The sequence below is a fragment of the Schistocerca serialis genome, chromosome 2 (genome assembly GCF_023864345.2).
Source record: "Schistocerca serialis cubense isolate TAMUIC-IGC-003099 chromosome 2, iqSchSeri2.2, whole genome shotgun sequence".
NCBI classification, from domain to species: Eukaryota; Metazoa; Arthropoda; class Insecta; order Orthoptera; family Acrididae; genus Schistocerca; species Schistocerca serialis.
In genome coordinates, this window is record NC_064639.1 from 485,262,092 (window position 1) to 485,276,694 (window position 14,603).

The window sequence follows — 14,603 nt, forward strand, 5'->3', positions numbered from 1 at the left end:
TGGTTTCATCAACAGCCACGAATCGGAGCAAAAAGTCCTGCGGATTGCGTCAAAAATCGCCAGACGTTGTCTTAAAATGTTGTTCCAGGTGCGCTTTTGATCAATTGTGAGCAACTGTGGCACCAACCTCATACACTGCTTCTTCATAACCAATTCTCTGTGCAGGATATTATGCATTCACTCATTTGAGATGCCTTCAGTCTCAAGAATCTCAAGAATTTTTATTCGACTGCCTTGCATTACCATATCATGGATTTTGTCAATGGTTCGATTTGTGGTGACTTCAATTGGACGGCCAGAGCGAGTTTCTGTGTTTGTCCAACCACGTTTAAATTTTTTTTTTATTAATCCAAAAGTAAATGGTGTTCAGTGAGGATGTAGAGTCCTTGTGAACTTCACCCATTTCTGTTTTGATTTGTGTTTCAGTTCAGCTCTTCAAATCAAAATGTTTCATAACAGCACAAAACTCGGTTTTCTCCATTTTCAGCCGCAGTCGACACATTTACCAATTCAGGGGCTGTTAACAATGAACTGTATGCTGTACGTTTCTGAAATTCTTTATATTTTTCATGGAATAATGAAGCTCACCAACCATGAAAGCACTACATAAATGTTCCATTCTTTTACTGATATTTTTGGAGTTGTGGTGATCCCAACCGTCTTCTGCAACAGCAATTCCTGTGATAACTGCATGTTCTGCGACAGCAAAGGAACTTCGGTGGTCACGTCTACAGTGGATACGTCGACACTGATATGCGAACTTGGAATTAGTACAGTGGTGAACTGGCACGAAAATTCTGAAGAATGTCCTGGTAATTACCAACTACATTGGGAATGTTCGTAAATTCAGTGTTTTTAAAACCTCGTCGCCAGTAACTGTGGTACTTTGAATGAGTCCAACAAATGCAAAACAAGATTCCCAGGAAGTGATGAAATAAATCAATTTATTCCAACAACACATAAAATGAAAGGATTCAGATACAGCGTCCTAACGAACACAAAGTAATTAGAACTGATAACACACAAAATAATGTGATATTGGTTAACTGTTTGTCCAGGAGGCACCCACTCTTTATGAACAATTCCCTTGGAATCACGGAAGCACACAAGCATGCATTTCACTTTTGACTTTGATATGCGAGCTTTTTTGGGTCTGGGTGATCCCTTTGAGCACCATTGTGAACTTTGGCGTTTTGTCTCTGGATCGTACTGAAAAAACCAACTTTCATCACCAGTGATAACGCGCCTCAACAATTCTGGGTTGATTTCCGTTTGCTCTAACAGATCGGCTGCCACATTTTTCTCTGTTTCTCGCTGTTGTGGTGTGACATTTTTTGGGACCATTTTAGCATAAATGTTTCTCATACCAAGATCATCAGTTATTACTAGACGAACTGTTTCTCGATTGATGTTCAGTTCTTCTGCAATCATTTTCACGGATAATCTTCGATCAGATCGTACGAGTTCACGCACTCTTGCCAAGTTGACATCCGTCCGTGAGGTTGATGATCGTCCACTGTGGTCTTCATCTTCAAAATTCGTTCTGCCTTCACTAAACATTTTATACCAACGAAAAACTTGAGCTCTTGACATAACCTCCTCTCCAAAAGCCTTCTGAAGCTTACCTTAAGTTGTCGTCGCGTCTTCACCCGTTTTAACGCAAAAAGAAATGGCATACCGTTGGCCAATATTATGCGGTTCCATTTCCGTGACGAGAGATACAAACACGTGTTAACTTCTTACAGCTCACGACTGAGCAGTTGCATCGATGTACCGCTTGGACAGACCGAAGTCAAAGATATTGTGCCTACGCAAGCCTGCAGGGTTGCCACTTCTTGCAAAGAAAATCAGTCTCATTACTTTATTGTCGCACCTCATAGTCGGCAACATCACGATATCCAAGTCAACCGTCGAATTCCAGTCGAGGAGGGCGAAGTCCGAGTGATGCTGAGTTCGGAGGAGGCGTGGGCTCTGGCGGCAAATGCTGGGTATTTGTGGCTGGATGCTGTGCTGGGCCTCCATGGTTGGTACTGCGGTTGGAACTGTCTGCCCCGTTGCACAATGGGCACTTAAGTACAGCTTTTGCAGAATGGTATTTGCTCAGCATAATTGCGGGCACGTGATCAATGGGCGCAAGTAGCACAGTGCCTGGAGCACCTCCAGCGGCATTCGTGGTGAAGTGGGCGCCACCCATTTCCGTAGCGTCTGGAGAGGCATTCGAAAAGAAATCTGTGTGTTGTGATCAGCTGTAACGTTTACATGCAATCTTGCCCAGGTAGAGCTTCGGAAACATGCTGCTCACGCGTGTGTTGCTGGTAGATGAGTTGCCCGATACAGCAAGCAGATCATCGATGAGCGACATTGGACAGACTGTACACCTTATGCGTGCAGCCCACACAGTCCTTACATGATCTCTTCTTATCAGTGCAGATCTTTTTAGTTTGTCGTCACTCTTCTGAGCCTTATGGGGCATCACCTTTCATCAGTTTTATGGCACTGGTCAGAAGTCAGCCTCTCAGTTTAGAAGAGATTCCTTTCACCTCCACATTTCGTCTTTATCCCTCTAAAAATAAAAAAAATAAAAAACAACATCCTAAGCAGTTTTGACTGATTCCCAGGTGTCATTTACCTTTTGTGCCGGAACCCTGGGCTGCATCCAGTTTTATTTGAAGCGTCCCCAAATTGCGAGGGGCACAGAGGAACGAAGTAGGTGTTCAGATTCTCCTTGGATGCTGACAGTCGTGAAAGACACAATGGAGGAATGTTTATACACAACGAATTTATGGTTGCCGTGTGAATGGATTTACGATAGAACTACGGCAGGCAGACAATATACAGGTCTGTTAAGGATTTGTGGCTACCTCTTTTCTTTCCTTTTCTGTTTTTCTTCCCCTAATATTAGCTTTTTGCAGAATACAGAAATGTTTTTATTCGCAGAAATATATGTTTCAAGTATCAGGGTAGTCGGCAGTAGCCGGCCGCTGTGCGCGAGCGGTTCTAGGCGCTTTAGTTCGGAACCGCGCTGCTGCTACGGTCGCAGGTTCGAATCCTGCCTCGGGCATGGATGTCTGTGATGTCCTTAGGTTGGTTAGGTTTAAGTAGTTCTAAGTCTAGGGGGCTAATGACCTCAGATGTTAAGTCCCATAGTGCTTAGAGCCATTTGAACCATTTTGTTTAATTCCTTAGGTACAGAATTTTATGACCAGCAAAATGCTATATATTTTTATAACTGTCTGTGTAACACGTGGACGGTTTCGTCGATCATGCACCACCACGTATCTTGAAACATAAGATTCTTAAAATAAAATGAGTTTCTTTAATTGGACGGTGTCCGGGACGTTTCAAGTATCAGGGTAGTCGGCAGTAGCCGGCCGCTGTGTACGAGCGGTTCTAGACGCTTTAGTTCGGAACCGCGCTGCTGCTACGGTCGCAGGTTCGAATCCTGCCTCGGACATGGATGTCTGTGATGTCCTTAGGTTAGTTAGGTTTAAGTAGTTCTAAGTCTAGGGGGCTGATGACCTCAGATGTTAAGTCCCATAGTGCTTAGAGCCATTTGAACCATTTTGTTTAATTCATTAGGTACAGAATTTTATGACCAGCAAAATGCTATATATTTTTATAACTGTCTGTGTAACATGTGGACGGTTTCGTCGATCATGCACCACCACGTATCTTGAAACATAAGATTCTTAAAATAAAATGAGTTTCTTTAATTGGACGGTGTCCGGGACGTTTCAAGTATCAGGGTAGTCGGCAGTAGCCGGCCGCTGTGTACGAGCGGTTCTAGGCGCTTTAGTTCGGAACCGCGCTGCTGCTACGGTCGCAGGTTCGAATCCTGCCTCGGGCATGGATGTCTGTGATGTCCTTAGGTTAGTTAGGTTTAAGTAGTTCTAAGTCTAGGGGGCTAATGACCTCAGATGTTAAGTCCCATAGTGCTTAGAGCCATTTGAACCATTTTGTTTAATTCCTTAGGTACAGAATTTTATGACCAGCAAAATGCTATATATTTTTATAACTGTCTGTGTGACATGTGGACGGTTTCGTCGATCATACACCACCACGTGTCTTGAAACATAAGATTCTTAAAATAAAATGAGTTTCTTTAATTGGACGGTGTCCGGGACGTCTCTAAACACGTCTTACCTGGTCGTTGGGGCTCTATTCGTTTGGGGACACTAAAGACAATTCTACTCCATTAATAAAATATTTCCGGCCGGAGTGGCCGTGCGGTTCTAGGCGCTACAGTCTGGAACCGAGCGCCTGCTACGGTCGCAGGTTCGAATCCTGCCTCGGGCACGGATGTATGTGATGTCCTTAGGTTAGTTAGGTTTAATTAGTTCTAAGTTCTAGGCGACTGATGACCTCAGAAGTTAAGTCGCATAGTGCTCAGAGCCATTTGAACCATTTGAATAAAATATTCTCGGTTTTCAAGCCGCGTCAAGTGGTTAACTGCCCACGAGCTGTCGACAGAGATTTACTCTGCCACTGTAATGCGGTTGACTGTCGTGTGAATGCCGCTGTTGTGTTTATTTAGCCGCGCCGCCAGCAGTGACGTCACTGGTGCCCAGTCCCGTTTGGTGCCACGACCGCCGCGCCCGCCACAACTCCCCAACAACAGGATCTCTATTGCTCCATTTATTACGCTGTCCCAGTAGCCGTTGGTCCGGTTGGTAACAGAAGTATTGTCAAATGCAATATGGTGTCCGTTTTCCAGTGCATGCTCCTCTACAGCTGATTTTTCGGGATAGCGTAAGCGGAATCACCTTTCATGTTCAATGCGGCGCTGTTCAGTAATGCAGATAGTTTGACCGACATAGAACTGATCACAACCACACGATACTTCGTATATTCTAGGTGTTCTGAGGCCCACATCTTCTTTCGCAGGTTTCACTAGTTGGCGGATCTTTGCTGGGGACCTGAAGAAAGTGTCGATTTTATGTTCCTTCAGGAGCTGGCTAATCTTCCCTGTTAGTGAGACACAGGTAAAAACGCAACCTCCTTCGTGTCTTCTTCAGAGGCCTTTTGCTTTCGCTCTTAGATGAAACTGCATGCGAAATTTGTCTGTTATAGTAACCGTTTTCCTTGGAAAGTGGTGCAGTTCCCTCGGCAGGTTTTCGGCCTCTGAGACGGTTTCAGCTCGATGTACCAAGGTCGTCAGAAAAGACCGTTTCTGTGCTCGGTAGTGGTAGCTGGTGTTGTGCAGATACCGATTCGTGTGGGTGGGCTTGCGGTAAACGCTGAGACCGAGGTACCCACTTGATTTACGGCGGACAAGGACGTCCAGGAACGGCAAGGAACTACCCTTCTCTGCCTCCATCGTGAACTTTATGTGGTCGTGAATCTTGTTGATGTTTTCCAGGAACTCTTCCAGCTTCTCATGTCCATATTACGTATTGTATCGTCGACGCAGTCACAAAAACAACTAGGCTTTTCAGGTGCCGTGTCGAAAGCGATGTCCTCATAATGATCCGTAAAGAGGCTGGCTACAACTGGAGCTATTGGGCTCCCCATCTCGAAGCTGTTCGTCTGGTTGAAATATTCTTCACCATGTAAACAGTACGATGACGTCAGGATATGTTCAAAGAAATCCACGATGGCGTCATCAAAGTGCCGGGGCAGCAAGTGTATGGAGTCTGTGATTAGCACACTCGCGAATAGGTAAATCAATTAGAAGCTAACCATAAAACCGGCTTCACCAAGGCGTAGACGTTTAATTCGATCGATGAGATGCGTGGAGAGGAGGGTGGCCAAATGCCTTGCAAGTCTTTAGATGGGCGATCCGATGGTGCCACGGGCACTCCACCGATCATTCCTATCCTGTATCATTACTAGTGATGAGAAACGGTGTCTTCATACAAACATAAGGAAAAGAAAGAACTGGTTGAGTTTCAAATAAAGCAGCAACTCCCTGTACAAAGACATGCGTCCATCTACAAGAAATAATGTTATGCATCTGGTGGAACAGCAACGGTGTGATGTACTACGAACCGCTTCTCCGAGGTGTGACCAACACTGCTGAGGTTTATTATCAGCAGCTGAGACATACTGCAGACGCAGTCCAAGAACAACGACCACGAAGACTGTACGAGTGATGTTGCTGCAAGACAACGCCCGTCCGCGTTCTCTTAGACTGATAAAAAGCACGGTATAGGAGTTGGGTTGGGAAGTCATTCCGCACCCACCTTATTCACCTAGTCTTGCGTCCTCAGATTTCCACCTTTTCCGCCCTTTGTCGAACAACTTTCAAGGAACTTCCTTTCCAGTTGAAAATGTGGTCCAACATGGCTCGAAGAGTTCTTCGCCTCAAAACCAAGTGATTTCTACAGTCGCGGTATCGGGAAGTTACCCCAGCGTTGGCATACTATTATAAATAGTGAAAGAGAATATACATTGGCCAGCCGCGGTGGCTCAGCGGTTCTAGGCGCTTCAGTCCGGAACCGCGCGACTGGTACGGTCGCAGGTTCGAATCCTGCTTCGGGTATGGATGTGTGCGATGTCCTTAGGTTAGTTAGATCTAAGTAGTTCTAAGTTCTAGGGGACTGATGACCTCCGATGTAAAGTCCCATAGTGCTCAGAGCCATTTGAAACAAGAATATACACTGAAGCGCCAAAGAAACCGGTTTAGGCACGCGTATTTAAATACAGAGATATGTAAACAGGCAGCATACAGCGCTGCGGTCGGCAATGTCTATATAAAACAACAAGTGTCTGACACAGTAGTTAGATCGGTTACTGCTGCTACAATGGCAGGTTGTCAAGATTTGAGTTTGAACGTGGTGTTACAGTCGGCGCACGAGCGTTGCGACACAACATCTCCGAGGTAGCGATGAAGAGGGGATTTTCTCGTACCACCATTTCAGGAGTGTACCGTGAATCAGGAATCCGGTAAAACGTCAAATCTCCGACAAAAGCTGTGGCCAGAAAAAGATCCTGCAAGAACGGGACCAACGACGACTGAAAAGAATCTCCAGCGTGACAGAAGCGCAATCCTTCCGCATATTGCTGCAGATTTCAATGCTGGGACATCAGTATGTGTGGGTTCTGAAGGTCCACTCGTGTACCCCTGATGACTCCACGACACAAAGCTTTACGTCTCACCTGGGCCCTTCAACACCAACATTGGAATGTTGACGATTCGACAGATGTAGCTTGGTCGGACGGGTCTCGTTTCAAATTGTATAGAGCAAGGGACTGTTCAAGCTGGTGGGGAGTGTGTAATGGTGTGGGGCGTGTGCAGTTGGAGTGATATGGGACCCATGATAGGTATAGTCACGACTCTGGCAGGTGACACGTATGTAAGCATCCCGTCTGATCACCTGCATCCATTCGTGTCCATTGTGCGTTCCGATGGACTAGGACAATTCTTGCAATACAAAGCGACATCCCACACGTCCAGAATTGCTACCAAGTGACTCCAGGAATACGCTTATGAGTTTAAACATTTCCGCTGGCCACCAAACATCCCAGACATGAACATTATTGAGTTTGTCTGGGATGCCATGAAACGTGCTGTTCAGAAGAGATCTCCACCCCCACGGATTTATGGACAGAGCTGTACGGTTCATGGTGTCATTTCCCTCCAGCACTACTTCAGACGTAAGTCGAGTGCATGGCACATCGTGTTGCGGCACTTCTGCGTGCTCGCAAGGGCTTACACGATATTAGGCAGGTGTACCAGTTTCTGTGGCTCTTGAGGGTATTATTGATAACTAATGTCTGAGTCGAAACAAGGCCCCGGGAGTAGACAACATTCCATTAGAACTACTGACGGCCTTGAGAGAGCCAGTCCTGACGAAGCTCTATCATCTGGTGAGCAAGATGTATGAGACAGGCGAAATACCCTCAGACTTTAAGAAGAATATAATAATTCCAATCCCAAAGAAAGCAGGTGTTGACAGATTCGAAAATTACCGAACTATCAGTTTAATGAGTCACAGCTGCAAAATACTAACACAGATTCTTTACAGACAAATGGAAAAACTGGTAGAAGCCGACCTCGGGGAAGATCAGTTTGGATTCCGTAGAAATATTGGAACACGTGAGGCAATACTGACCTTACGACTTACCTTAGAAGAAAGATTAAGGAAAGGCAAACCTACGTTTCTAGCGTTTGTAGACTTAGAGAAAGCTTTTGACAATGTTGACTGGAATACTCTATTTCAAATTCTAAAGGTGGCAGGGGTAAAATACAGGGAGCGAAAGGCTATTTACAATTTGTACAGAAACGAGATGGCAGTTCTAAGAGTCTTGGGGCATGAAAGGGAAGCAGTGGTTGGGAAGGGAGTGAGACAGGGTTTTAGCCTCTCTGTATATTGAACAAGCAGTAAAGGAAACAAAAGAAAAGTTCGGAGTAGGTATTAAAATCTATGGAGAAGAAATAAAATCTTTGAGGTTCGCCGATGACATTGCAATTCTGTCAGAGACAGCAAAGGACTTGGAAGAGCAGTTGAACGGAATGTACAGTGTCTTGAAAGGACATATAAGATGAACATCAACAAAAGCAAAACGAGGATAATGGAATGTAGTCGAATTAAGTCGGGTGGTGCTGAGGGAATTAGATTAGGAAATGAGACACTTAAAGTAGTAAATTAGTTTTGCTATTTGGGGAGCAAAATAACTGATGATGGTCGAAGTAGAGAGGATATAAAATGTAGACTGGCAATGGCAAGGAAAGCTTTTCTATAGAAGAGAAATTTGTTAACATCGAGTATAGATTTAATTGTCAGGAAGTCATTTCTGAAAGTATTTGTATGGAGTGTAGCCATGTATGGAAGTGAAACATGGACGATAAATAGTTTAGACAAGAAGAGAATAGAAGCATTCGAAATGTGGTGCTACAGAAGAATGCTGAAGATTAGATGGGTAGATCACATAACTATTGAGGAAGTATTCAAGAGGATTGGGGAGAAGAGATGTTTGTGGCACAACTTGACCAGAAGACGGGATCGGTTGGTAGGACATGTTCTGAGGCATCAAGGGATCACCAATTTAGTATTGGAGGGCAGCGTGGAGGGTAAAAATCGTAGAGGGAGACCAAGAGATGAATACACTAAGCAGATTCAGAAGGATGTAGATTGCAGTAGGTACTGGGAGATGAAGAAGCTTGCACAGGATAGAGTAGCATGGAGAGCTGCATCAAACCAGTCTCAGGACTGAAGACCACGGCAACAATGTCTGTATTATGTGTACCTATTGTGTTTATTACGTTTCTGGAAAAACAGTACACTACCAATCCAAAAAGATTTCGTTAATCGCTACTGCAGCTCATTTAGAGGCTGTACAGTGACTTGATCGCTACGCCACCTGTAAAGGCTTAACGTTTCATCCGTGCGTCAGCACTGGGGTGACTAATTTACGCTTCTACCAAACATTTCGCGTGTAAGGGAAGTGTCAGGACATCCCTGACACCACGCTCCAACCTCTTTTAACCGCCCCTAAATGTGGACATCAATCGGAAGGACCGTGGGCTGCGAAAGTTGCCAGCGGGAGTGGCGCCGGTGGCGAGGATGGCGGTACAAGAGGAAGGCTCTTCATCGATGGCTGTCGGGCGGCGAGGGTCCCGGGCCGCCACAGGCCCCGCCCCGGCGGCGGCGGCGCAGGCGCAGGGCGGCGGGCGGCGTCGCCCCTGGCAACGGCGGCAACAACGCGCGGCGGCGGCGGCGGCGGCGGCAGTCGAGACGGCTCGCGCGCCGCGGCTACCCGGACCGTGCCCGCCGCGCCCGCGCCGCAGGTCGCCCGCCCCAGCGGAGCCCCAGCGCCGCGCCGCGCCGCGCCGCGCGCCCGTGGCGACCGCGCCGCCAGTGGCACAGGCCGCTGCCGCTGCCGCCGCCGCTGCCGCCCCGCGCCGGATGGCGGCGCCGCGGAAGACGGCCGTCGCCCGGCCCGGCCGCCGCCGCCACCAAGTGCTCTTCTGCCCGCCTCCGTGCTGACAATACTGCAACCGCATGGCAATAATTCTGTCGAGCCTTCTTTTCTAAGCCGATCGCAGAAACCGAAACGAAGACGCTCGGTCACCTCCGAGTCCCGAGCGAAGAACACGAGCATCCTTTTTTTTTTTCTAAAAAAGGAGAAAAAAACACCAAGCCCTTCGCCGAAATCAAAAACCTCCCTACATTTCCTGGTGAACAAGTGATAACGAAAGCAATAAATCAAACACCTTATATTATTCACTGTATTCCTGACGTTAGTAAAATTTACAAACTAGACATTGTTCGTTAAACAACAAAGGAGACACAAGTTGCGGTAAACAGTAACTGACCTGACACATCTTCACCCGAGTGCCGTACCCCACTACACCGCCGCTGAAGCTGCCGCGCCTTCTGCAAGGTAGGGTAGGACACTAGCTGCATGAGCTTCTGGTAGTAGGCATGACAGAGACACCTCTACAAAGCTGGCACGAGGACCACCGAGCAATAGAGAAATAGTCTGAATAGTGCAGCTAGCTTACATACGACTAATTTTCTCGTCCAGGTAAGACACACATCGCTTGTTCCGATTCGCATCGGTGACATGCGCGCTGGAAGGTCTACAGTCGCGAAAAAAAAGTCATACATTTTAATATCTCGCTGACTCCATTGTCAACGTTTGCTTTCAGAAAAACCATATTCAGTGCCATCCAGTGCATGCCGACTACTGCCCCAGCATTTCATTTGCACGAACCACATATTACACAGAGTACTCACAGTTATGTGCGTTCCAGTGCACGCTAATTGCTGTCCCACGAACGGAATCACAGTATTCACGTATCTACATGGCAAACCACGTTATAACGTAGAAGCTAACACCAAACGTTTCTTGCATTCCACGCACAAACATTTTATTGTGACTACAACACTCTTGACGAATATTAACGCATTACACTTTACCCGTGTTAATGAAATAAATTTCGTTGTTGCTAATCTGATTTCAGCAAAATACTGAATGTGTTTCTTTCTCTTGATTATCCGAAACCATATTCTTGTAGAACCATAGACGAACAAATTTAAAATGAATGTTTGTGTAAACTCCGTTTTCAGTCACAAATAACTTTATTTTAAATCACCTAGAATAAAATTTCCGACTGGCGTAACTTCTACAGTATGTAGATGCGTCTTTCTCCGTGATTTCTTCAGCGATAGAGTTAACACATTACGACTCTAAAACGACACAGATCAAATTGTTAATAATCGCTTCACCTAAAGACAGTATAAGAACAAGATCACTGTGCGCGAGTTTAAATACCGTTATTTGTAAGTAAAACTTGAATTTATACACTGACCTAAATTACTGATCCGAAATTACTCGATACAAAACGTGCTAATTAATCAAAAATATATGTTTTTCGAGCATAAAATGTCACTGCTTTTCATCGTCACTTCGCAGTTGTACACCGTCAGTCCACATATTTTACCTATGAATTTCGTGCTGCACTTGAAGTCGCAAATGACAGGTATTAAGACGAGCAAATATAGAGAAAAATAGGTGCACCTTTAACGCCATGCCCGTGTAGTAATAATATTCAAGCTATTTAAAACTGTTGTGCTCATTTATAGAAATAGCGAAGGACTCTCATAGGATGGCATCCAGGCTCTGAAATATTTATCGGACAGATTGTTTGAATTTTGCACAAGTTGAATCCATAAGTCCGCTTGTTTTAATTTCTTGTCGTACAGCTCTCCACCCTGCGCCTCATTCGAACTATAAGTGTTGCTGCTCCCGACGGCAGGCGTATTTGGTAGCGGCTGTACTGCTTTAAATTTTTCAGCGTTCACGACAGGTGCCTCTGTTATATGACACACGCAAACAACAAATCACGCCGGCCTTATTCCAATTCGTTCGATTTCACAGTCACAGCTATTTTGCGATATTACATGCGTCGAATCGTTTCCAGGAACCGTCAGAATTTCATCTCGAAGAACGAAATACAATTTTGTGATACCATGGCAAAGATCCGAAATTTGTTTTGTTTCTCTGTCAGCAAATTAAACAAATGAACCACGCTCATGTATGTCACCTGTACCGTCACAATTACTGCTTTGAACTGACAATTTCTAGATACATGCATTATTGCGGTGTCAGAACTGTGGAAAGCGGGAAACCAATTTACAAACACCAATAGCTTACGGGTGTCGATAAAACAGTTCTTAAACGTATGCCTTAGTTTGTAAAAGCGCGAACAGACGAATTTAAACTAGTTTACAAGCGAGTACTACAGATATAGCTACAAAATTACAGACTACAGCCAACTATTTTATCCCATCAGTGGAAATTTAGGCAGCACTTCGCTTTATAGTCACTGGAACATTAATCATACAGGACATGAATCCTGGTGACGTCTTTCACGTCATAGGTTCACATCATGTTTAAAATCGGCAATGGAAATACTTACGGAATCTACGAGACACGTTTTCTTTTGTCACGGATCAGTGGTGGGGTAATTGATAGAGCCAAGGGCAAACAGCGACATATCAGTAGCTAAATATCCATTTCTGTAAGTGAATGGTATTACCCGTTCATAAGTCTTGGATAGAACGGAGACAGCTTGCCACTTACAGGACTTTATCAGATGTTTTGTTAGTTTTTTATAATAGGATAAAATAGGGTTCGGAAAGGGGAAAGGTGGGGGGGGGGGGGAGAGGGTGGGAAATAGCAGATACTGGTGATGAAGCTGCTCCTTTACGGTGCTCGACAATGTGACTCGCTAGCAACAGATACAGGTGGAAGGATCGAAAGCGAGAGAGACGTGGAAACGAGTTTCAGGTATCACGCTCTCTCTATTAATCCCCGTCTCGCCCTCCATTTTCCACTTCCGTCTCTCTCACCTTCTTCTGGCGCACAGACATAAAGTCTGCTTCATCACCATTATACCCCCTCCCCCGTCCAGCTAAAAGTATTTACTAGAATGGTATGTGAATATGTGGTTCGAATGTCTAATGGTAAAAAGTCGTAAGGCAGCCACTCAGTGAATCCCTGTCACTCTTCAAGTCTCTTTCACATTCGTGCACCCAATCACACACACCGAGACAGGACTATTTTAAAAATGTTTCCTCAGTCTTTATTAAAAACAGCTGTTGTTCCAATGACAGTCTTACATAAGGAAGGCTGGAATAAATATAGCAGCTAAAATACTAAAATCACGTCCCTAATAATTTCGAAATCAGATTGGACAGTTTAAGAAAACGTAAAGGGTAGATCAGTTGGTAACCTGCCTCTACCCTACTGAGTGCACGGTAAATACCATTACAACACGGAAATCTTAACGTCACGAGCAGCTACTGTGGTGAGTCGTCTCACTGAAGCGGGAAGGTATACACCATCCATCAAAAAAGCTCCTATACTGATTTTATTACTAGTGTATGATCGACGTCTGTGCGTTAACTACGGTGGCAGTTTGAACTGACAGCTGTAAACAACAGGGCACATTGGAGCAGTTAATTACGATTAGGTAGTGTTAACTAGTGGATGTGCGACCGTAGTGTGTCAACGTTGTTGTGTCACAAAACGCAGTGGAGCAACATGTCTCAATCAGGTGTTCAAGAGAGCCTAGAGAATGTTTTGAAGACGAGCAAAGTGTGTACCAAGTTTGTTCCGCACACCTTGACTCGTGAACAAAAATGGCGACACGTGGACGCGTGCCATGACTTGACTGAAATGAAAAACGCTGACAGTTCTTCTCTGGAAAAATTAATCACGGCTGACGAGACTTCGTGTTATCAATACCAACATACCACAAAAGCGACTCTGATGGTTCGCCAAAACCGAAGAAGGTGCGAATGTGATGCGAGAGTTGGACGACATCCCGAAGAAGGACTTTTATGACTGTTTCAAGTGGCTGTACGAACGTTCTGCGCGTTGCACTTCAGTGTGGGAGGACTACGTAGAACACCTGAAACATTAAAACCACCATCTTAACTTTTCTCCATTTTTTATTAATTGTTGTCTCGAAACTTTCTGGACTGGCGAGGAAGACATCTTCTCAACTAAACAGACGTAAGGAAGTAAAACCCGTGTCGAACAGTTGGCTTCAGCAGCCACTTCTTATTGTGCTTCACTTCGGTTCACTCTTTTTCCGACGGACATCTGCCTTTACCTTGTCAGCGAACAGACAACGTGTAAGGGGACGGGACGACTGACCACGGCGAATAATTAATACAATTCTTTGACTTCCACATCTGATTATTCCCCTGAATTTCCCTGCTCCTTGGTTCCCTGCAGATTGACGCTGCCTTTTCCAGTCTTTGCAGGCTTTTTTTTATCTTTTGTGGGTAAGTATAACTCGCCAGAGTTAACCATAGACTCGGTCGTAGGAGAGACTGTCGCCCGACAAGGTAAAGCCGCACTAGGAATAGCATAAGCTGTTATCGCACCGTGTAAGCAAGGAAGGCGTGTTGGCTTGTTGTTAACATCCTTACATGATTTAGTGACCAAAAGATAGCGAAAGAAGTGACAGTGTTGGTGAGAAAGGTGATGTAATATGCAAGCAGAACGATAAAGCTGGGACACGACAAGTGTCAACGTCAAAGAAGAAGAAGCAGACTGCGCAGAATAAATATCCCTTTGGTGATGTGGAAAAATGTGTAATTAGGAAGCAATTTCTGAGATATTATGAAAATACAATGAAATAC

The 14,603-nt window shown here is 45.2% G+C and overlaps 1 protein-coding gene across 1 annotated transcript; it reads left to right on the forward strand.

The window, feature by feature from the left end:
- The first annotated feature begins 9,506 nt into the window (after positions 1 to 9,506).
- LOC126456110 (atherin-like) lies at positions 9,507 to 9,929 on the forward strand. Its single transcript, XM_050091864.1, has one exon. It carries the CDS (start codon positions 9,507 to 9,509, stop codon positions 9,927 to 9,929), a length of 423 nt encoding a protein of 140 aa, XP_049947821.1.
- The last annotated feature ends 4,674 nt before the right edge of the window (positions 9,930 to 14,603 follow it).